We start from the raw sequence: 23,262 nt of genomic DNA, 5'->3' as shown, positions 1-23,262 counted from the left end.
ACATATTTTAATCTTCTATTTATGCTTGTGAATGACTCCCCTGAAACACTGATAGGAACAGTGAAAACTGAATCCTTTAAATCTTATTTTGCCATCAGTATTGGGGGAATAGAATGAAGATTGTGAAAGTGGTAGGCAGTGTTAATACCTTTTCTTTCCAGATTCTGTTGAATTATAAAAATGTACCTGATTTGAAAGGCTTTAATGTGATCATTTCTACTTCATCTGTGGAAGACTTTTTCTCTGTAGTTCTAGGCTGGATAGGATTTGAAGCAAGATATTTAGTAAATGTTGTGTGCTTTACAATGCATATCCTTAATAATTCAAGAAAAAAAGATATATTTTTTTTACCTTAGAGAGATCATCTTTTTCAACCCATGCTAAAAGGTAACAGGGAAAATGGTCAAAATTATGAATTATGACAATACCCACTCTGGACACATGAAGAGATAGATGGGAATGACAGCCATGCAGTACTCGAAAAATGATTATTTTAAGTTTTGTCTTTACTCTGGTCAGCATAGAAATATAAAATATGCTGTTGAAATGCATACATAGTTAATGAAACATACAGTTTATATTACAAAATAGTGATAACATACTCAATGGATGTTAACTAAAGTAGAGAAGTGTGGACCTAGGGGTGGCAACATTCTGGCTGATGGAGAGACTTGTGATCTACAATAAGAGGAAAAAATGGTTCCAACAGGTAAATGACGGAGTTGACTAGACAGATTTCCAAGTCATCCTTTAATTTAGGAAGAACAGTGTTTTCTTATCGGTTGAATGAAATGTAGAATTCATTTTTGAGGGTGATGTTTCCAAATTGAAAAGAGTGGATATACTGTTTCAGAGTAAGAGTTCATAAAATATTCTTTCCTTTATTCAAATTTACACAAATATTTCTGACAAATAACTTCAAAGGTTTGCTTTAGATTTATTTATTTATTTTACTTTATGTATACAATAAATGTGCAGCACATGCATGTCCGGTGCCCATGATGGCTCACTGTGTGGGTACTGGGTCCTCTGCAAGAGCAACAAGTGCTGTTAATGGCTGAGACGTCTCTCTAGCCCCTCAGTTAATGTTTTTAAATAAAAGAATGTTTCTTACCTAGAACTCTTCCTTTTGTGATGTCTTTGCTTTTCTCTTCTCGAGTCCCGGAGGAATGACTATCCCGAAAAACCCTCTCGAAAAATTTCTGTTAAAGTTCACATCAAGAAAGAGTAGCACATCTTTTGCCAATCCTTTTTCTAAAACTATGTCACAATTGTAATTTTGAAAGCAATTAGACATAAGATAATGTACTAGAGTGAATGTATTTCACTAAAGAACCTGGCATATACTCCCTAGGTCAAATCTATGTTTTACTTTCATGGCTACTCAGTCTTTAGTCAAACGTGAGAGTTGACAGTAAGCATAGTCTTAAAAATTCTAACATTTGCTCTCATGAAAACGTCAACAAGGAAATTGCCTTTAAAATATCTAATGCGGGGGTTGGGGATTTAGCTCATTGGTAGAGCACTTGCCAACAAGCGCAAAGCCTGGAGTTTGGTCCTCAGCTCCGGAGGGAAAAAAAGACAAAATAAAATATCTAATATGTATTTCAGACCAAAAAGAATATTTTTACAACACACACAAATCATAAACATTCACTTGGTATAAATAAAATATTAGTTATTTAAAATATTTTAAACAACATAAATTGCTTTTGTTTTAAAATACGATACTCAGCTTGAGAACTGAACCCACAAAATATAACAATGAGAATACACAGAAAATTTCAGATGTTGCTCAATTAGCTGCTATTTACTGACAGAATGTTAAGTGTCATGCTTTCATATAAAGTATCTACATCATTTGGTCCTAACATATTCTTATGGACACTGAAACCAGTGCACGGCATTAGCATATTTAGTGGTTTCTTTCATTGAGATGAAGACAAAGAGGAAAGATATCTACTCTCACTCCAGAGGGTCCATCATGGAAGGACCAATCAGTCACTTATTGGGCAATGGAGCCTTTAAATTTCCTAGTCCCCCTTTCTACAAAACACTGAAGTCAACTAGGTATCAAAGCAAGGATTGGAAGTTTAACCAAATGTTACTGGCCGATAACATGAAACCATATACTTGACCCCGGGAATGATCACACTCATGGTCGGTAACTGTTAGGTTGCTTGTAACTTCAGCTGATTTTCCATAAGGTTTGGTTCTTACATGACCTTGGTGTCATGGAGAAGGTTAACAAATAAGAACACACACTACATGCTCACATATATGTGTAGTTGCATGTCACTGTCCTGTCTAAGTTCTATAGCTAGTTGAAACACTTTAAAAATTAAATGTGGAATCATCTACTAAATTTTCAAGGCAGTTTCAAGAAAATTCCACTTGGCCTTTAAAATCATCTTCAATAAAAGCAGACAATACTGGATGAGCAATTGAAACTTTACCAATGGCCGGTTACTTTCTTTGTGATCACATTTTTTTGACTTTTTCTCTGAGGACACTCGTAAGCCTGGTTCTGGAGATAAAATAAACATGTATAGATCATGTGTATATCATGTGTACATGCTGAACATAAGTTACTAATAAGAGTTAGACAAGGTTACACTTTCTATAGCAACTTATAGAACATTATGCATTGAGAACATTATATAGCAACATATACCTATTTAACATTAATGATAATAAAAATGTAATCTATATTTTCTCAAGAAATTATCTCAATCACCTTTAAGGTTTATTTATAAAATAGATCTAATTATTCAAAACATATATGTATCACTTGGATAGATATTGGATGTTTTAAAGATGACATACAAACATTTCAAAGATTCATCCACAATTAATCCATTCAACATGCATGAACAAACCCCCAATAACAAAAATTTTTAAATATCATTTGAAAAAATTAATACTCTAAATTATTTTCTACCTCAAAATAACTTTTAAACTATTAAAAATGTATTCATCAAAATAATATTACTCCTGTGTACACATTTGTCTGTGAACTTGTTCCTTATGCTGAACATGTTTTTGATGCACTACTCTGACAAATGTTTAACATTCTGTTACATGAGTCTTCCTCATTTTGACTCTCTCTAGATTTACAGGGATTGATTTTCCTGGAGGCTACCTAAATACTGTATTCAGAGTTCATCTTACATGCTTACCACATGAAATTATTGACTTATATGCCTAACACTTCTACTCATGGACTGGTTGGTACGATATCTTTTCCCTCATTCATTCATTCATTCATTCATTCATTCATTGAGATAGGGTCTCCAGTAGTGGAAGAGGAGTGAATAGAAAGCAGTGTTACAAAATGAAGATGAAACTGGACAGACTTGAAGTAAAGCATCCAGAAATATTTAGAAATTTATGATATAAACATCAATTTCCACTATAGGGAATTTTAGTTGTTTTTAAAGCTCTAATCTGGATTCCTGAAGAACAGATTCTTGCCATCAACATGAACAATAAGCAAATTCAATGAGAAGAGCAACAGGATATCTGCCAGCCCTGGGCATTTATGGATTATGTTCCTATAGTCAATGCTTCATGATTTATATTCCTATGGTTGATGCTGAAGGGGCTCAGTCTAATGTTTTCTAGCATTTCTGTGTCTCATTTCTACTGAACCATGTGAGAAACCAGAGTGGGACTCAGGGAGCTGCTCCTTATAGAGGTTATGCTTAGGATGCAGGTAGAATGATTCTGAACCACTCAGAAAAAAAGAAAATAATAGAAAAACAATTATTTGAGAAAGCCAAGATGAATGGAGTGGAAGAGAGGTTAATGGGGGTGGTTTTGGTCACATTGTTTTCTATACACGTATGAAATACTCAAAACTGACTTAAAAACAAGCAAATAAGGAAAAGTAAAAGTGAAGAAAATTTAAATACAATTAATTCACTTTGAAGGTTGTATGAGTTTGACCTTATACATTTTATCTAATATATAATATTTTATTTTGTGATCAGATATATATCTGATGACATCACTAAGTTAACTGAAAAAAACTGAATTATTAATAAATGACGTAGTGTCAGGATATGACTAAAATGGGCTTTGCTTTATTTATCTTTAGATAGAAATTATGTTGCTGTGTGCCAAAGCTAGTCCAGAACTCCTGGGCTCCAGGATCTGAGACTCTGGGTTGTGTCACAGCATCTACATCTCTGGCATTTTATTTATATTTCAACTGATGTTTTTCAGATTATCATGGATACCTATACCGCATCCTGACACATTTATACATAGTTGTCTTAGACTATGTCCTCAATTGTATCCAGTCCCAGCATGTTTAAATTTTAGGAGCATCTGATAAGCCCCATGATGAACCTTGGTAAGGGCCTATGAGGGACAGATTCTAAACGGATAAATTTAAGGCATTAAAACAGAAAAGGAGAAAAAAATCTAAGTTGGAATCCATTTGTCAACATCTCATACATTTTTCTGAAATATGGATGCCAATGAGGACAGCAGCACTGGGAATGACAGATTTCCCCGTCCTCTGCGGTTGTGTGGAATTGGGACAGGAACCCTGTGCACATTAACCTTACACCTACTTTGTTCCTGGTAATTAGACCTGGAGTTTTCACCTAATTTGGACGGTCTTGCCTCTGCCTTTTCCATTGCTTCGCTTTGAGGAGAATCCTCCACTTCTGTGGTAGGCTGGATGGGTTAGGAAACAAGGCTCATTGTTAAAGATATATATTTCACATAATATCTACTTAGCAATTTAAGATAAAAATCATAACAGTTGTTACCATTGAGCGTGCATCCTTCTCAGTGTTCCCTAAAAAGCAACAGGAAATATGATCAAAATATAATCAAAAAAGCAAAGGTAACCAGCATTCAGGAAGACACAGCAAAGAGCAGCATTTTAGTGCTCATATTTCCAAATTATATTTTGGTCTTAAATGATCAAAGTCTAATAGGCACTTAGATTATTTTTTTTCCTAAAAAATATTGACTCCTCCATTGGCTTACAATGTCATTAAAAACAGGATCAAGTCTTGGTATCCCTCCCCTTGGAATCTGTCTCCTGTGCTTTGGGCCACCCACTAAACTCTACACAGAGGCACATCAAACGCAGAGTGTCTGACTAGAAACAAGTCACATCTAGCCTATGTGGTACCTCTTCAGGGCTGAAGCCACAAAAATCAACTCAGATAATTACTGTCAGCTTTTAGTTTCCTGTCCGGGCTCCCAAATGGAATCTGCAAGGCCTGTTCCAGGAACAAGAGAGCCCTGCAGGGTAAACCTTTTCCTGGGTGAAGGAAATTGTTCTAGCTAAGTTTTACTGCTGTGACCACCAACTTTACCACCACAGCCCATCATCAGGGGAAGCTGATGCAGGAACTGAGGACAGGAACCTGACAGCAGGCGCTCAAACAGAAGTCATGCAGGAACACTGCTTACTGCTTTTCTTGTGGCTTGCTCGGCCTGCTTTCTTAAACAACTCAGGACCACCTGCCCAAGAGTGGTGCCACTCACAGTGAGCTGAGCCCTCCCAAGTCAATCAGCAATCAAGAAAATGCCCTTGAAGACTTAGCTAAGGGCAATCGGATGGAGACCATTCCTCAACTGACATCATCCTTCACATGACATTCTAGAGTGTGTGTCCAGCTGACAAAATCCAGGCAGCACAGCAATTATCCATGATGTCAGGGCTGGCTCTGGAACACAAGCCATCATCTCCTGAGAAGTGTCATGTTCCCTCAACCAACAAGGATTCTCTTCAGATCATCTTACAGAATCAGAACTGGCACAGTGTCCACCTAGACCATGACTCCTGAGTTATACAACCTCTCCAGCCTGCCTCAATTCTGACATTATCTGTACTTAAATCTGTCCCAGGACCCTGAAGATAAGTCCTAGACCTCTGGCTTCCTTTATGTGGTCCTCTTCCCAATGTGTACATTTATGAATATTTCTATGATTTCTGTAAGCCTTGCTCCAGATGGATTTGATGACCTGAGATGAATGTGTGAAGTCGGTGCCATGAAGAAATTGTGATCACCTGTCGTTCAAACAAGTGGCCCCTGATAGTCTGGGCTGTTTTTATTTATACAGTTTCAATGGTTTGCACAAAGAGTTTTACAATCAGTTTTTACTCTCTAAGTTTCTAAAACTGATTACATGTCCTTCTCCTTTAAGTTCTTGGAGTATTGGCACAGTTATTAGAGATTAAGGCACTGTGGGTTTCTATGACTCTGCTTCATTCCCTGTTTCTAGACTGTTTAACTCCTGATATCATCTATTGAGTAACATTTCTCAAAGACTCTTGTGGTTAAAATCATTCATTCCAGAATGGTTATGCACATATGTAATATTAAACCGCATGACCTACTATGACTCGTTCAGGCCAGCAGCAGGGCTAGCATAGTGACAGCAAGAAGAGCAGGTAGCACATATGCTCCTGGGGTCAATCCCAGAATCATGCAGCAAACTCTCCACAGGTTTTGCCAAATGGGTCAGGGTCTCCAGGACTTTGCCACAAGGAGAGCCAATGGTGCTATTTTCAGGCCTTGTTCCTCAAGGAAGTCACATGGCTCCCACCATCTGATTTTCACACTTACTGGGAACATTAACGTTCCCATTGGAATGGATAGTTATGTGTGGCTCTTTGGGGCGACTGGAGGTTTTGCCCTGAAACTAGTTACAAGTAAGGGCAGCAACGGGACAAAAAAAACACTAACAGTAAGTAAGACTTGAATTCTTTTTTCTAAATTTGAATACGAAGTGTGGTTTTCCTCATGGCATCTCCACACATACATGTCATTCGACTTTGTCTCTGTTTATAGACGCCACCATCTCCTCACTTGCACTTAACTGGCGCCACTTAGAAGTTCTGCCTTACTTAACAGTTAACATGAGAGTATGGGCAGATATATTTTAGTAAAGTGTAAAGGCGAGAAAGGGAGTAGTAACGGAGGGGAAGTCCTTTGTGACTTGTGTGTCAGCCAATAACATGGAGCTGGTTAAAGATGTCATTACCAGCATGCCAGTAATGCCGGAGAAGTGGTCCAGAAGAGATCAAGGATGCAGAGTTTGGCATAATCAGCCTTATACTGAATGATGAAAGTTTATATATTTTGGAATCTTGGCTATTAATGTTCCAAAGCATGCTTTTCCTTCACATTTTCAATGGTGATTTATCACTCTAAATGTGGTGATGATAGATGTGAAGTTCATAGGAATAATTAGAGCCAGGAGAGTTAATAGAGAACAGAATAACAAAATGAGGATGAAGCTGACCGAAATGGAGGTAAAGCTTCATGAAACATTTGATACAAATTTATCTATTTCCAATGCAGAATGACTTTATTAACATTTTTAAAAGTGAACAAATGTGGTTTCCTGAAGAATTCAAATCTGGTCATTAATATTAAATACTTGTGCTGCTCACATAACCCAGCTCAGCAGTCAAGGTGCTTCCTGTGAAGTCTGATAGCCTGAGTTGCATCCCAGGAACTAACATACCAGAAGGAGATAACCTATTCCTATCCATTGTCCTCTGATCTCCACACATGTGCCACTGTATGCATGATCCCCTGGGAGCATATGTGCATACACACACACACACACACACACACACACACACACACACACACACACACACAAATGAACAATATGCAATTTTTAAAAACTAAGATGAGATATGAGGGAACATATGTAAACCATTTTCATCGCTGATTTTGTTGTGGGTTGCATTTTACTCCACAATGTTGAAGGAATGCGTTCTCATACTTTTCATTAAGTGTTCTACTTCTAATTTTCACTGAACTCATCAAGAACAAAGAGCAGCTAAAGGGTAACCAGGTGTAGATTGTATACTTGTGGTAGTTTGAAAGAAAATAGCCCCCAAAGGGAGTGGCACTATTAGGAGGTGTGGCCTTGTTGGAGTAGGTGTGGTCTTGTTGGAGGAAGTGTGTCACTCTGGGGGTAGGCTTTGAGATCTCTTTTCTCAGGCTTCAGACAGTATGAGATGTTAGTCGACTTCCTGCTGCCCTCTGGTCAAGACGTAGCCAGCCACCATGCCTGCCTGCATGTTGTCATGCTCCTGGTTATGATATACTGGACTGAACCTCTGAAACTGTAAGTGAGCCACCCCAATTATGTGTTTTCTCTATAAGAGTTGCAGTAGTCATAGTGTCTCTTCACAGCAATGAAAACCCTCAGACAATACTTAACATGCAAATAGGACTGAATTTAACATGGGCTCAGAAAAAATAAAAGAAAAAAGAGTAGTTTGCATAGTCAGATGATGGGAGGCAGTATGAGGCAAGGAAGGATGGAAGTGTAATGAGGTGGGCATCATCAAAATACATTACGTGAAATGGTTACAAATTTTAAGTCATTAAAAAATGATTAAGGAAAATAAACATGACAATATGAAGTGTATTGGTTTGATTTTATGCATTAAAACCAATTATATAATGCTATGTTTTATGATCAGATACATAGCTGATGAGACCACTAAATTAGCTAGTAAATAACTGGGAATCAGAAGACCTGGTATCCTGGTAGAATTAAAATGGATTTTTTGTTGTTGTTTATAATAGAGGGTCTCTTGCCATATATCAAGGTTAACCCACAACTTCTATGTTCAGGGAATCTTTTGCCTGACTTCCCAAAATTTGGGACCACAGGCTGTATCACAGCACTTGAACCTCCAGCATTTGTCTTTCTTTCCTGTTTTATTTTTTTCAGGTTATCATGAAAGGTAATGCTTCTTGCTGGGATAGCCACACATAATTGTCATTAGGCTTTGTTCTCATTTGTTCCACACAGCAGGCAGTTTTAAGCTTTGGGAAAACCTAAAAAGTCTTATGATTAACCTTTTTAAATGTCTATGAGATTCCAAACTGGTAAATGTAAAGTATTAAAACATGAAAGAGTAAAATTTAAGTCAAAGCTTCTGTTTGTTAGCATGTCTTACATGTACTAATGAAGAAGACCTTTCTCTGAAATATTGATGCCTGAAACAACCATTTCGTTGGCTATGACAATGTACACCATCTCTTTGCATTAAGAATGGGAAGCCTGGGAACATTAATATTTCACCTACTTCTTTTCAAATAACTTAAACTGGAAATTTTACCTGACTTTGATGGTTTTGCCTCTGTCTTTTCCACTCCTTCACTTTGAAGAGACTCTTTCACTTCCGAGGCAGGCCGGAAAGGCTTTGAAAGAGGGTAATTATTAAGTGTTGGACATTTCATACAGTATCTGTTTAGTAATTCAAGAAAATTATAAAAAGTCATTACCGTTGAGCAAGCATCTTTCTTCATGATCTCTACAAAGCAAAAGAAGATGCAATCAATCCATGTAGACAGCAAAGGGAATCAGCATTCACAAAGACACAGAAATGAGCAGAATTCTTGTGTCTGTGGTTCTAATTAAGTATTTTAATTTTGGTAACTCATCATGAAACAATAGGTGCTTAGAAACCGTGCTAAAAAGCACTAATACCTCACTTGGTCCTGGAATGCAAATGAAAATGTGAAAAATCCTCGACATCTCTCCATTTGAAATCTTTCTCCTGTGTGTTGTGTAACCTACCAACTTTGGCACACAGGCATATTAAACACTAAAGAACTGTCCTCCTAAAACATAGTGATGCCTGACCTATATCATTCCTCTTCAGGGTTGATCTCACAAAGAGTAACTGAGACAACTTATTATCAGCTTTTACAGTCTCCCATTCAAGTTTCTCAAATGGTACCTATAGACTTCTACTTATCCTATGAAACCTTTTCCCTGGGGACAAAAGAGCCTTGCATGATAAACCTGTCCCCTGAGAAAGTTAGTAATCCATGATGGCAAGGCTGTCCCTGGAGCATGAGCAATCATGTCCTGAGAAGCAGCTTGTCCCCTCAACCAACAAGGACTCTCTTCAGATCACTTTACAGATCAGAACTGGCACAGTGTCCTTCAGACACACCTTAACCATGACTTCTGAATTATGCACCCTCTTCAGCTTGCCTCAATTCTGACATTACTTGTACCTAAATCTGTGCTAGGACCCTGAAGGTGAGGTTGGTATTCCTTTATGTGTTCTTCTTCCCAATATGTGCATTGACTGAATATTTCTCTGATTTTCACACTTACTGGAAATGTTAATATTCTCATTGGGATGGGTGGCTGAGCATAGCTCTTTGGGGCTGTTGGAACTTATCTCTGAAACTAATTATAAGTAAGTTCAGTGACAGGATAGAAGTACATTAATAGAAAACATGAATATGCATTTTGTCAGTTTTAAAGTTAATATACAAAGTGATGCATTTAGTCTTGACATTTCATGATACAGTCCTCTCGTTTTTCCCTTCACATTATCCTTCCCCATTCCTCTCAGTCCTCCTCATGCTAATCCTCTCCCTCCTCCCATTAGCATGCCTTCCTGCTTTTTCACGCCATGTGTGAGGAACACACAGTAAATAAAGTACATGGTTATGATTTAGGAAGTATGATTTTGTTCCCAATGGACATAAGGAATACAAAAAGTATGCATATGTCAGGGTGAACAACATGGTTAATAGAAAAAATATGATCTCCATGAAGAAGAGCTGACTATGAGCCCAGATGAATAAATCCCAATGCTGATTAGAGAATATTACATCATATATAATAATATTCACTTACTAAATTCAGTAAGCTCATTCCAATATTTCAGAAAAAATCCATTTTTTTAACAAATCCAATTTTAATGTGACAATCATGCAATTTTAAAGTATTTTTTCTTTCTATATAATGATATACAAATTTCAAGGAAATTAAGTAAAAAGAATTTTACACAAGATTTTTTTGGATTAAAAATTTCATGTAAGTTTTTTTTTAAAGGATTCTGATTTCCAAGCCCTTAGAAAACAAGTTAAGAAAAATAGCAATTCCATTTACATTTAGTTTCAATTTTCCCAGTAATTCACTATCAGAACTCTTACCTAAACATGTTTGTCTCAGTTCCTCTTCATCATAGTCAATAAGTAGTGTCCTACTGTCATGGACCAAAAGAATGGTAAATCAATCTACTAGTTCAATGTTGATATGAAAACACTCACCTGTCACATTACACTCAGAGGAGTATTTCAGGCATTATCCATGATACTATCAGAGCCTTTAAGCATATGCTACAAACATGTGGATTCTGTATTTTATCAAGCTTATAACTGAACAAGGAAAAATGAAGCAGGACGGTCATGAATCAAAAGCAAGCCAACTCCATACATGAACTAAATTTTCTCAGCATGATGGAAAGCATCTTGAACACAGAAGAAATCTTACATTTGTAGCCAATAGCTGTTTGTTCTTGGACATGCTATTTCTATTAGGCTTAATGTCTTCCTCTAAAAAATAATGACTTAACTGCTTTTGTATACCAGGATGATATGACTAAATAAGGTAATATGAAGTATGCATGACAAATAGAAAAGCAACAAGATCATCTCTTTAGGCTGAACTGTTTTAGACTCCCAAACAACCCTCAACATGTATTTCCTTGAAAGATCTGATATTCTTATATCGACGTTACCAAAAATATTAAGGCCTGCTTTTGTTTTTATCTATTCTATTCTTCATCACAAAGTTCGAAGAAAAATCATCCATTTAACTTTTTAAAATCTAAACAGCTAGTTAACAACAATGTGAAATTATTCATACCTCAAATGTATGGATTATATTTGGACTAAAGATGCAAAATGCTTAGATAGTGAAGATAAAAGTCTAAAAATTCCAGAACTAGTAAAATACTAGTATGGACTTGATATCAATATGCAGATGTCAAGTGATTTTTTTGCAATTTTCAATTCAACAACATGTTCCATGTCCTCCCATATCCCACCATACCCAATGGCACCCAACATCTTGATGCCCCTAGGTCTGAATGACTCCTGGCCTTTCAGTCCCCCCAAATACCCAGATCACCCAATGCCCCCAGACTCACAAGGACTTCCAGTGACCTCAGATCCCCAAAATACCTTCAGGTCCCTCAAATTCCAATTCCCAATTTACTCAGGTATCCAAGTGCCCCAGGGTCTACCAGGTCCCCAAATGTCCTTCACTCAGGTTTCTTGGAATCAACAAGTGGTCCATATTTCCCAGACCCCTGTCATATTCCAGCCTCCTTAGGGTATCCAGGAACTCCAAATGTTCCACTGGTCCTATCTCTCTGGAAGTAAAAGGCGGGGGCACACTATGTGGCAAAAGGCAACAGCAGCAGCTAGAAAATGGTAACACTCAACCTACAGAGATCACATGGCCCTGGCAGAAAGGATTAACATTCACTGGGAGCTGATGTCCATGGAATTCTGGGAGTAGGAGTCCTTTTGCTGAGTATGTGTGTGTTTCCTTCAGATAATGTTGCCCATAACTCCACAAGGCTCAACTCTGGGTTTCTTTTGGTGGGTATCATTATGCATTCTCAAGACTAGGTAGGGTTTGGTTTCTTCACCTATAGAGTTTGAAAAGTCCTAACCTAAGAGATAGTAATATAGTCCTTCAATAAAATACTTGCCTAAATCATGTGAAGTCCTGTGTTCAATTGCCAGCATCTACCCCCACCCTACTACACACAAACAGTCAAAATAAAAATCCAGAGACAAAGAATCCTGCGTCCATTACTACTTCTAATTCATCTAGAGCTTTGATTAGTTTCTGGATGATAGGGTGGATTATGTCACTGCCATTCCAAGACAACCTAAACTAAATATATAAGATGTGGTATTAGTAATTACTTTGCATCTCTATTTAATGTTAACAAGTAAATGTGAACACTTACACTTTGCTTTTACTTTCAACAGCATAACGTTTAGCTGTCCATCCAAAGGCATCTTGCTTAAAGGTATCTATACCTCTTTGAAGAAGAAGCTTGATGATAAGTTCTGACCCACACCTTACAGCATACATAAGGGTGCTTCTAAAAGAGCAGAGGTAGATCCCGGCTGTTAGGTACTTTAATAAAGTTGTTAGACACCTCATTGAATATGTTTTACCAGTTTGAAATATTGCTTGTATATGTAGAACTGACAATCTACTAACAGACATAAACATCTTGGGAGCTCAAATGTTCATCCTGTAAATTATCTCTCAGACAAATCAAGAAAAACTAAACAGAAGGCCTGTTCTCCCACTAAGGTAGAATAGTAGAATTTAGAACCCCATGTCCTCTCATTCACAAATACTGAGGCTATTTCTCAAAGTAGGTGAATATTTAAGTAGAGAATTTTTTGTCTCTTTTCTAGTCTGACACAATATACTGTAATTCATAAACTAAAGAGCAAAGGGGAAAAGCTTATTTGCGTGATTAACATGATAATAGTATAATTATAAAATAAGTGATTCTAATAATAATGGTAGCAACGACGTTTGTAGCAGATGACCATGTGCTAGAACTATATAGTACATAATACGTACTATGTCCACGCATAACCCTGCTTTTTCAATCAGGAAGTAAATCTAGCGATGTGCAACATTCCTGAGGTTGTACATTCAGGAAGTATGGAGGCTGGAATTAAGGTCAGTCTTGTGTGAATATTGAGGTTTTTTCTTGTCACCCAACTGTGATTTTTACTCATCCAAACTTATTCAATAAAAGCAGTTTCTTGTTCTTTTGACCATGCCAAAAAATAAAGTTTCAAAATAAATTCAGAGGGAATAAATGGAAAAAGTAGAGTACCATGTGGTAATAGGAATTAACAGTTACTGAGAGATAACCATATAATATTTTGCAAAGAAATTTAATTCAAACAGCCATCCAACAGATTTTCATTTTTAAGGAAGCAGTATATGAGGAGCATGAGTGACAAATACTATTAAGACATTAAGAGTCACACTGTTATTAAAAAATTAAAATTAACACCTTAAAAACAAATAAAATATGAGATCTGTTTAGCTAAATAAGTTGCCTGATGAATAAGTTGCAATACAATCAATCAACATCATTTTGTATTATCAGGAAATATAGAGCCTATTGTATGTTGTCTTTTTGTTGTTCACACTGAATACTTCCTTTTGTACCAAACTGATGGTCTAGGCTAATGTTATCTCAGTAAGTAAAAGTTACATTCTTCTTCCTATGTATTTAACACTGTGGCTTGGGTGATAGTTACAACACCAAACTCACTAACTTTATTCAAATACAAGGACTTTTTTTTGTTTTTTTTCAAGACAGGGTTTCTCTGTGTAGTTTTGGTGCCTGTCTCGGATCTCACTCTGTAGACCAGGTTGGCCTCGAACTCCCAGAGACCTGCCTGGCTCTGCCTCCCGAGTGCTGGGATTAAAGGCGTGTGCCACCGCCTGGCTAAGGTACAAGGACTTTTTTACCTTCCCAGAAAGTCACATGTTTTTGTGTTGGCTCCCTTGTTGATTAAGAATTCTGCCATCTTCTCCTTGTTTTGTTTCAGAGCAAGCAAAAGTGGTGTGATCTTGTTCTGTCAAAACAAAATCAGTGATAAATTGAAATTAATAATTTCCTTGGGCACATAATCTTAAATGCCAACAATAAATGACTGGCCATTTCTTCTTCAATCCACTGACATCCACGTGGGCTCCCCCTTTTCTGTGAAATCCCCCTACCCAGAGTGAGCACATATATTCATTCCCAAATCCATGGCAAACGTTTCCTATTGCTACAGATTTTTGCTTTTGTCAAAACATGCATACTGGTGTCTTGGGGCCATGTGGTTGTTCCTATCTAAAAAGCTTCTTGATTCTGTATCTTTATTTCAACAACCCACAACAAAGATCACAATAGCAAAAACTTTCTGTATTATTGCTTGCAAATGAGCTAAAGTTCCTCATCTGTATTTTCTTTCTCTCTGCATTACAAAGAAAGATCTCTTTTCCAGACATTTCATGACCCAAAAAAAGACTGCATGACCACCTGTCCGGGAATGTGACAAAAAGAAGAGGAAGAGGAGGAGGAGGAGGAGGAGAAGAAGAAGAAGAACAAGAAGAAGAAGAAGAACAAGAAGAACAAGAACAAGAAGAAGAACAAGAACAAGAAGAAGGGGAGGAGGAGGAGGAGTACAGGTCCTCTATCAGGGAAATACCCTTCATTTTTCATAATTTCTACTTTTTTGAAACTGCCTTTTATGGCAGACATTAGCATTTAAGGATGTGGGGTTCAAGGGACACAGTGTTGAGAATTTTGAGATGCAGCAGACATTTCATTCAATTGCAGAGAAACTTGTTAATTCCCTTTTATGTGTGGTGCCAGATCCTGGGACACCAATATCGGCATTTCAGAAAATGGGCTCCCACTTAAATGAACAGGCTTCGAAAGAACTTTACTTGCTCTTATTATAAAAATGAGAGTCTTATTTAACTGTAGAGAGCTCAGTAGGAAATTTCATTCTCAATTATGATAATATTCTCAGGCCTGGTGTGGTGGTGCACACCTTTAGTCTCAGCACGTGGGGGGCAGAGGCAGGCAGGTCTCCATGAGTTCAAGGCCATTCTGGTCTGGATAGTGAGTTCCAAAATGATGATGAGGATGATAATGATGACAATGATGATGTTCTCATGACTCGGAAGCACAACTACTTTTGCGTTTTTTTGGGGGGTGGGGGGTTGTTACAGTTGTTTTTTGCCTTTTGAGACAGAATTTCCCTATGTATTCCAGGCTAGCGTTTTGTGCTCATAGTTCTTCTCTAAGTGTTATGATGCTAGGATTTGTGACACCATGCCTTTTTCATATGCTATTTTTAATCTATTTTTAGTCTGGTTTCATTTTAATTACCACTTCAAGCTGTTTCTGAGCAAAAAAGACAATGGTTTTATCAATAATAATTCTAACACTGATCTATACGCATTTCTTTTATATTGAGGAAAGTCAGTAGGTCATCTTCCTTGGTACAAAATGATACAATTTTGTCTTCAGTTGCCATAACCTTTTAGAGTTAACTACAGTTAACCTAATAGTACATACAGGCATTTCGATGTGAATGTGTTTAAGAGATAAAGTTTTGGGGTTTGTTTTTGTTTTTGTGGGGTTTTTTGTTTGTTTGTTTGCTTGTTTTTGTTTGTTTGGTTTTTTTTGAGACAGGGTTTCTCTGTGTAGATTTAGAGCCTTTCCTGGAACTCACTCTGTAGCCCAGGCTGGCCTCAAACTCCCAGAGATCTGCCTGCCTCTGCCTCCTGAATGCTGGGTTTAAAGGCATGCGCCACCACCCCCACCACCCCTACCACCCCCACCACCCCCACCCCCGGCTTGAGATAAAGTTTTAAAATAACAACTCCTAACTTCTAAAATTCAATCCCATTTCTAAGGGAGTAACAGGAAAAAAAAAATAGGCCATACCCTATAAATTGTTTGGAAGTTTAAAATCTCTGTCACAAAACACCATAAAGCAACTATTCGTGCAAACACACGTTTAGGTAGATGATATCTGGTGATCTGAAGGAGTCCCTAGCAAACTGGAGCACTTGTGGGCCTCAGACAGTAGGGACACCTTCATCACAGGTGACAGACAATAAAATGAGCGCTAAGCAGTCTAGACTTGGTTACTTAAGAGCAACTTGAAACCCATATTTCTTTAAGGATCTCCTTGGGCTAGAGAGATACTCAGTGGTTAAGAGCACTGTCTGCTCTTGCAGAAGACCCGTGTCCCAGTCCCAGCATCCACACGGTGGCTCACAGCCATCCGTAATTCATTTTGGAGGATCTGATACCCACTTCTGGCCTCTATGGGTACTGTGTACATGTTGTACATTTTACATGCCTGCAGGCAAAACACCCCCACACAACTTTTTTTTTTTTTTAAGTAAAATAAAATTTTTAAAAAGGATCTCCTGGAGTTGAACTGTGGATCAGCTCCTGGAGAACACTGTTTATATTGGACTCCATTGAGTTCTTAGCCTTTTGGGAAAAAAAAAAAAAAAAAACCTTAATTGTGGGTGTGGTTCACATTTTGTGTGCAAAAATGCAAAATTCTTTTCTAGGAACTGAAGAACCGAAAGAAACATTTTTTTTTAACTTTGATTTTATTTATTCTTTGTGTCTTTCCCATCAGGCATTTCAATCTCATTCACTTCCCATCCCTTCATGCCTGCCTTCTGCCCTTGCAACCTCCCCCTACAAAATAAAATAAAATAAAATTTAAGACAAAAAAAGAAAAAAAAAAACAGGAAAAATCTCATCATGGAAGCTGTGGTGTGTCACAGTGAGTCACATACCCTTTTGTCCATGTATCTTTACTTGCAAGTATTCATTGCAAAGAGTCATTGGTCTGGTTCGAGGCCTCTGGTTTCTACTACACTATTGATACAGGGCCGTCACTGGGATGCCTCTTGGATATCCTGTTGTTGCCCTGTGTCATAGAGATTCTGCAGCTTTGGGTCTGCAGGTCAGGTCATTTCACGTGCTCCAGCAGATCACAGATGGGGTGGATATTGAGGTGGGCCAACTCATAACCCTGATTCTGGGCCTGGGTAGTTGCAGGGTTGGTCAGCCTACCAACTCTCCCCTGTCCTCAGCACCAGGGGGAGCTCTCCAACATTGCTCTGACTAGCTCACCCCTCACAGCAATGAGCAAGGGGCGGGGCAGTTCTGCTTTCCTGCCCTCAGTTTTGGCTCCTCCACACCTACACCTTCAGGGCCAACTCTACTGTCACCCAGGCCAGGCTCAGAGTGCTGCAGCTGGTGAGGGGCAGGGACGCTCTGCCATTCTTAGGACCTCAGAAGCAGCTCTCCCACCTGCTACAGGCAGCAAGGGGTGGGACGGGGGCGGGGCATCTCTGACCTGCCCACACCACCGTATGGCAGATGAAAAGCAGGGCCAGATCTCCCAAGATTAAGTTCTTAGGGACAGTTCACCAGCCCACCCCCATCCCCCCACCTATCCCCCCCACCTCCGTCAATAAGGTCAGTTCTATTGTGCTGCGCAGGTGAGGTGCAGGGGCCACTTTCCCAAGTGCTGCAGCTGGTAATATGGGGGATCAGCTCCCTTGCCCACCACAGGTGGCCAGGACAAGTGGGGGGGGACACTTTCACCATCACATGGAGGAAACATTTTTAAATGCTTATGCCTGGGTCTTATTAGATATGCCGATTCAGACGTTAGAGGTAAAGTCTAGACATGTGTATTTTCAAAACTCTCTCCAGATGATTGTGCTGCACATTTTTATTTATTTATTTTGCCTGGGGAAGCAGAAAAGCATCATTTCTAATTTGTCTCTCACAGGTAAACCAGTTTTCTTTATCATTTCAGGATTTGGCCAAAAGAGAGAAACAGACAAATACTGCCTTTGCTGGAAACTCCGTTTCACTTGCAAGATAGGGGCAGAAGTAGCAATAGAAATTTCAGAATATAACTGGATTATGCAAAAATGCAGCATAAAAAATCTCCCAAGTCCCAGTAAAGCATTGTAGATTTCAGAGTAGACTTTAGACTCTTTTTTTTTTTTTTTTCTTTTTGGTTTTTCGAGACAGGGTTTCTCTGCGCTTTGCGCCTTTTCCTGGAACTCACTTGGTAGCCCAGGCTGGCCTCGAACTCACAGAGATCCGCCTGGCTCTGCCTCCCGAGTGCTGGGATTAAAGGCGTGCGCCACCACCGCCCGGCGACTTTAGACTCTTATCCAAGTGGCAATTTCTGTCCGACAAGGGTCATTTCACGGTGAATCACTTATTTTTCCCTTTTTTGTTTTCTGTGTAATTGCCACCTATTCATTGACAGTCTGATTTCTTCAGAGTTCTACTAAAATTCGCCTCTGGGCACACTTGTTAACTAGTAATGTTCCCTAATTAGGAATTATTATCACCAAGCTGAAGGGCACAGAATAAATATAAAGTGAATCATTTTTCAAAAAATCAAGATTTCTTTGTATTCTTCCCTCAACTATTCCTCAATTATCCAATTCCCATATTTGTATGAGTATTTCTCATCAACTTCCCTTTTCGTTTCCCTTCTTTGGCTTTACCATTCACAGCTTGATCACATGACATAACTTATCTGCAGCATACAGATGCCCATTTATCAGAAAACATTTCTCTCTCATTTAAGATAAAGTTGATATCAAAGGCAAATGTGTTGGGTGTCATTTTTAACTAACCAAGGAAAAGCTTTTGTCAGACTTAAAAACAGGCAAATTGGAGCTTTAGCAGATTCATTGCTTTGATAAACATTTGTCAGAAATGCATTCCGGAAAGCTGTACTGTGTAATACTTCTTTAAAAGTACCAATATTTAAAGTGGTGTCTTCAATGGTTGAGTTATTTCAAAAACATTTCCATTAGAGGACTAGAGCTTTGAAAAGACAGAAAGTTGACTCTACATACACAGGGCTGTTAAAATATGTGTGTTTCAAATGCGTTAGAATTAAAGGTGGGTGGTGTATACCTCATTTACTGCTTCCATGTTTGCCCTGTATTTGAGCAGCTTTGCGGCTGTTTTGATATCCCCGTTGTAGACAGCATAGTGCAGAGCGGTGTTGCCACGACAGTCGATAACATCTGGATCAGCACCATACTTCAGCAGAATATCAAGGCATTCTGTCTGTCTGCATTGTGCAGCCTGTAACATCAACACACAGAATGTTAAAGAACTCCAGATCAGCATTCCATAGGCTTCCATATTTAGTTACATTTAAATGATGTAAGCTTTATTTTTTTAATGTAAAAATGTATTTCGAATTCATATCATCTGAAACTGATGGCAGTAACATACCTTAATTAGAGGTGTGGCATCTTTAATGTCCTTTGGACTAATCTCACAGCTGTTCTCCACCAGGAAAGCCACCACCTCTGGATGGCCATAGACACAGGCAAAATGCAGGGCAGTTCTGTGAGTACGAAAGGGATTTTTTATGAACTTAAAGAATATTTTCTCAAAACTTACACATGCAATTATAATCACCGATAGCATTTAAGGACCCTGCATTTTAAAATTTGATTTTCTTCTGAAGTGTCATTATACTGCCTCTTAATGCAAAGATCGGACAATTTCACTGGAGTCAATATTCCCTGATGTGAGCTGTTTCTGTGTTTTAGGATATAGATTCTTCCTGTTGACCAGCCTGGAGCCAGGGTCAAGGCACCCTGCTGGGACCCTTCTGAACAAAGCACTGTATGTGCCAGGGAGCACTCAGCTTCAGATACCACAGCCCTGATGATTGAGAACTAGTAGGACCTGGGCACTGCTTATGGAACCCACACCTCTTAGGGCACCAATGCAGAAAAACCTGAAGAGAGAGCGGTGATGGAACACTGGGAACCCATGCATCTGCCTAGGAAGGACTGGGAAAATGTAGTGACCCAAAGGTGGGACCAAATTGAAAAGCCAAGACGAGGTTAGGGATTTGAAAACTGTCAAAGGTGTCAGTGAGCCATATGGTGTGATAGAAATCACTGGAGTTAACTCTGGTGGGAAAACCAAGACTCATCATCAAATCTTATTATAAATACACAGTGGCTTATGAGGACGACACCAAATGACCCTTCAGGAGTGTTTAAAGTTGTGAGGGAGGAGCTCTAAGTACAGAAAATCATGACGTGAACATGGTACCCACAACTAAAGGAGATGAAATAAGTGAATACATAGGAGAACACAAACCATCTTCTCTTGTAAGTTGTCTCAGTAAACAATGTACAGTCCTGCACACATGGATACATAGAAATATACTGACATAGTGAGTATCAACTTTTGTTTAAAATAAGAAAACCTTTTAGGTGGTAAGTTGATACATACTAGAAATTTCTCTTACGCAATTTTCCACAATGTGTATGACGTTATGTTTTTTTTCCCCCAATGGATACACGAAAGCTGTATTATACAACTTTGTTGAAATCCTTGAAAAGGCTAGTCAGTGCTCTAGAAGGAGAACTGTCAAGGATGTGAAGCACTACTTGATTTGTTTCTCTGTTAACGAGGACCAGTTGGGTGCGACACCCTTCTCAGATGTACATCCGAAGATTAATGACAGATGCTTCTCTTTTCTCCCCTCAGACAGGAAGCTGGCCTTCTCCCCAGTTACCGTGCCTCCCTCCAAGGTACCCACCCGTCCACTCTCCCCCAGCCCCAGCCCGTGTTACCTGTACTTCCAATCTATTTGTTCCATGACTAAAACTCCCCGTTTGACGAAGTTCTTCACAGTGTCTATGTCGCCCATGCTTGCAGCCTTGTGGATAGGATAATAAGGTGCATAGCTGGTGTGGTATTTGGGCGGCTCACAGCCTCTCTCGTCCTCGTTCCCAAAGCCCATGAAGATCTTATCCAGGCCATCACAGAATCCCAGGGGCGTCCTTTCCTTTTTGGGAAAGAATATCTCCATGGTAAATGTTGTCTGCTTCACAGGCCCCTTCTTTACCGCTAAGCTTCTCCTGCATCCCCAACCCAAAATAAGAGACTACGCCAAGATGGCCTCTCCCAAACCCAGAACCAAGGTTTATAATAAGCCAGCTCCTAAATGTTTGAATATGGAAGGAAACTCAGAGCCAAGTCTTGCCACAATGTCTCAGTAGGGAAGCTCTGTGCTGGCTTAGTAGCAGACGCAGTTGGCAACGTGGTCGCCAAGCAACGCTGATAAACGCAAGCAAGCTGGTGCCCAGGCTCGTGCCAGGGATGGGCGCACATTCTCTTTGGAGAGCTGTCCAGTATGTTAGCAGGGAAGGTGCTCAATGCGCATGTGCAGAATCCGATAATCAAAAATCAGCCAGAAAGCCCACTTAACGTTCCCTCAAAGAAGTACTAATCACCCCATGCCCTCCATGCAGATCTAGGGGCAGTTAAAGAAGTTTTCTTGTGCTTTCTTTTCCATTTAGTTTCGGGGAATATTTTATTTTCTTTCCTGGTTTCTTCCGTGACCTACTCCTCACTCAGTAATGAGTTGTTTAATCTCTGTGATTTGGTATACATGCTAGAGATTTGTTTGCTGTCAAATTTATGTCTTATTGAAGAGCTTCAAGCAATTAACAACTGTCGAGAGAAGGACAATTGGTCTTCCCAGGGATGAGATTTTTGATTTGTTATTGTGCTGGCTAGTCTTATGTCAACTTGACACAAGCTAGAGTTGTCTGAAAACATAGAACTTCAATTGAGAAAATGTCTCCACAAGATTAAGCTATAGGGCATTTGTTTGGTTTTTGGTTAGTGATTAATGTGGGAAGGCTCAGCCCATTGTGGGTGGTGCCATCCCTGGATTGGTGGACCTGGGTTCTATAAGAAAGCAGGCTGGAGAAGCCATGGGAAGCCAGTCAGCAGCACCCCTCCATGGCCTCTGCATCAGCTCCTGCCTCCAGGTTCCTGCCCTCTTTGAGTTCCTGTCCTGACTTCCTTTGATGATGAACAGTGATATGGAAATGTAAGCTGAATAAACCCTTTCCTTCCCAACTTGCCTTTGTTCATGGTGTTTCATCACAACAATAGAAACCCGGGGTGTCTATAAACATATACATTCAGGCAATACTGAATGAACTCAGCAGGTTATTGTTATATAGTTTTCCATTTATATGTTTTGTAACAATAATTAGAGTAGGAATTGAGGTTTGGAGGAGGACACAGATGGGGTAGAAAGGAGGGAAGAGGGGGAAATGATGTAATTATATTTTAATTGAATAAAGAAAAAATGTTGGTATAAACACAAATATTGTTAAGTTTCAACACCAGGACAAATGCTTGAGGTATTTATTTAACATATCAAAGCGGACCTGGCCTCCAGGTTCTCCCAGCACCCCTTAGTCCCTACCTGTAACAGGGTATGGCTTGCATATCCCACCTTCTACCCTGAACTCTCCAATCCAGGGACTGGGCTGCCCCTCCCCAGAGGCTCTTCCCTATATAATCCAGACATTTTGGTTGCCTGTCTCTTTTGTACCTTTGGCCTCCTGGCTGCTGCACCTGGTTCCCTCTCTCCCTTCTCCCCACATGACCCACTTCAGTCTGGTCATGTTCACTCTGGACTCTCCCAGATGTCCCTGCCTCTGACTATGCTCTCCTACATATCTATAATAAACTTTCTCCTCCACCACACCTAGGAGCAGTCATGTCCTTTCCTTTCCTTTTTTTTTTTAATTTCTTTTTTTTCATTCCAGTATGACATGCACATGTAGATATCTCCCTCAACGTGGAATTTTCTGAGGTTCTTTGTTATTAGTATTATTCATACATATTAATACATTCATACATGTGTGTTTTAATTTCTAAGTTTATTATTCATACATATTAGTACATTCATACATGTGTGTTTTAATTTCTAAGTTTTTAAATTAAAAATTTAAGTGCCTCATTTAAATTAAAATTAAATATGTGCATTT

General features: G+C 39.0%; 1 protein-coding gene across 1 annotated transcript; it reads right to left on the bottom strand.

The window, feature by feature from the left end:
- Positions 1-649: 649 nt before the first annotated feature.
- On the bottom strand, positions 650-21,572 carry LOC128102199 (ankyrin repeat domain-containing protein 7-like). The gene is made up of 13 exons (XM_052725764.1): positions 21,043-21,572; positions 19,679-19,793; positions 19,352-19,525; positions 14,338-14,444; positions 12,794-12,931; positions 10,962-11,014; positions 9,288-9,316; positions 9,122-9,203; positions 4,782-4,810; positions 4,614-4,686; positions 2,457-2,527; positions 1,115-1,202; positions 650-1,029 (listed from the first exon to the last, which is right to left on the bottom strand). Exons 1-13 carry the CDS (start codon positions 21,279-21,281, stop codon positions 1,007-1,009), a joined length of 1,221 nt encoding a protein of 406 aa, XP_052581724.1. The 5' UTR covers positions 21,282-21,572; the 3' UTR covers positions 650-1,006.
- Between the last annotated feature and the right edge of the window lie 1,690 nt (positions 21,573-23,262).

The sequence above is a fragment of the Peromyscus californicus genome, unplaced genomic scaffold (assembly GCF_007827085.1).
Source record: "Peromyscus californicus insignis strain IS unplaced genomic scaffold, ASM782708v3 Scaffold_7__1_contigs__length_154581171, whole genome shotgun sequence".
Taxonomy (NCBI): domain Eukaryota; kingdom Metazoa; phylum Chordata; class Mammalia; order Rodentia; family Cricetidae; genus Peromyscus; species Peromyscus californicus.
This window is presented reverse-complemented; position numbering and strand designations above follow the sequence as displayed.

Excerpts from the sequence above, each read along its gene's own strand:
- LOC128102199 (XM_052725764.1), bottom strand. The coding sequence starts at position 21,281 with ATGGAGATATTCTTTCCCAAAAAGGAAAGGACGCCCCTGGGATTCTGT. Across the intron at positions 14,445-19,351 it reads ACATGGAAGCAGTAAATGAG|AACAAGATCACACCACTTTT; the intron begins GTATACACCACC and ends TTGTTTTGACAG. Across the intron at positions 12,932-14,337 it reads ACATGTGACTTTCTGGGAAG|AAGCACCCTTATGTATGCTG; the intron begins GTAAAAAAGTCC and ends CTGCTCTTTTAG.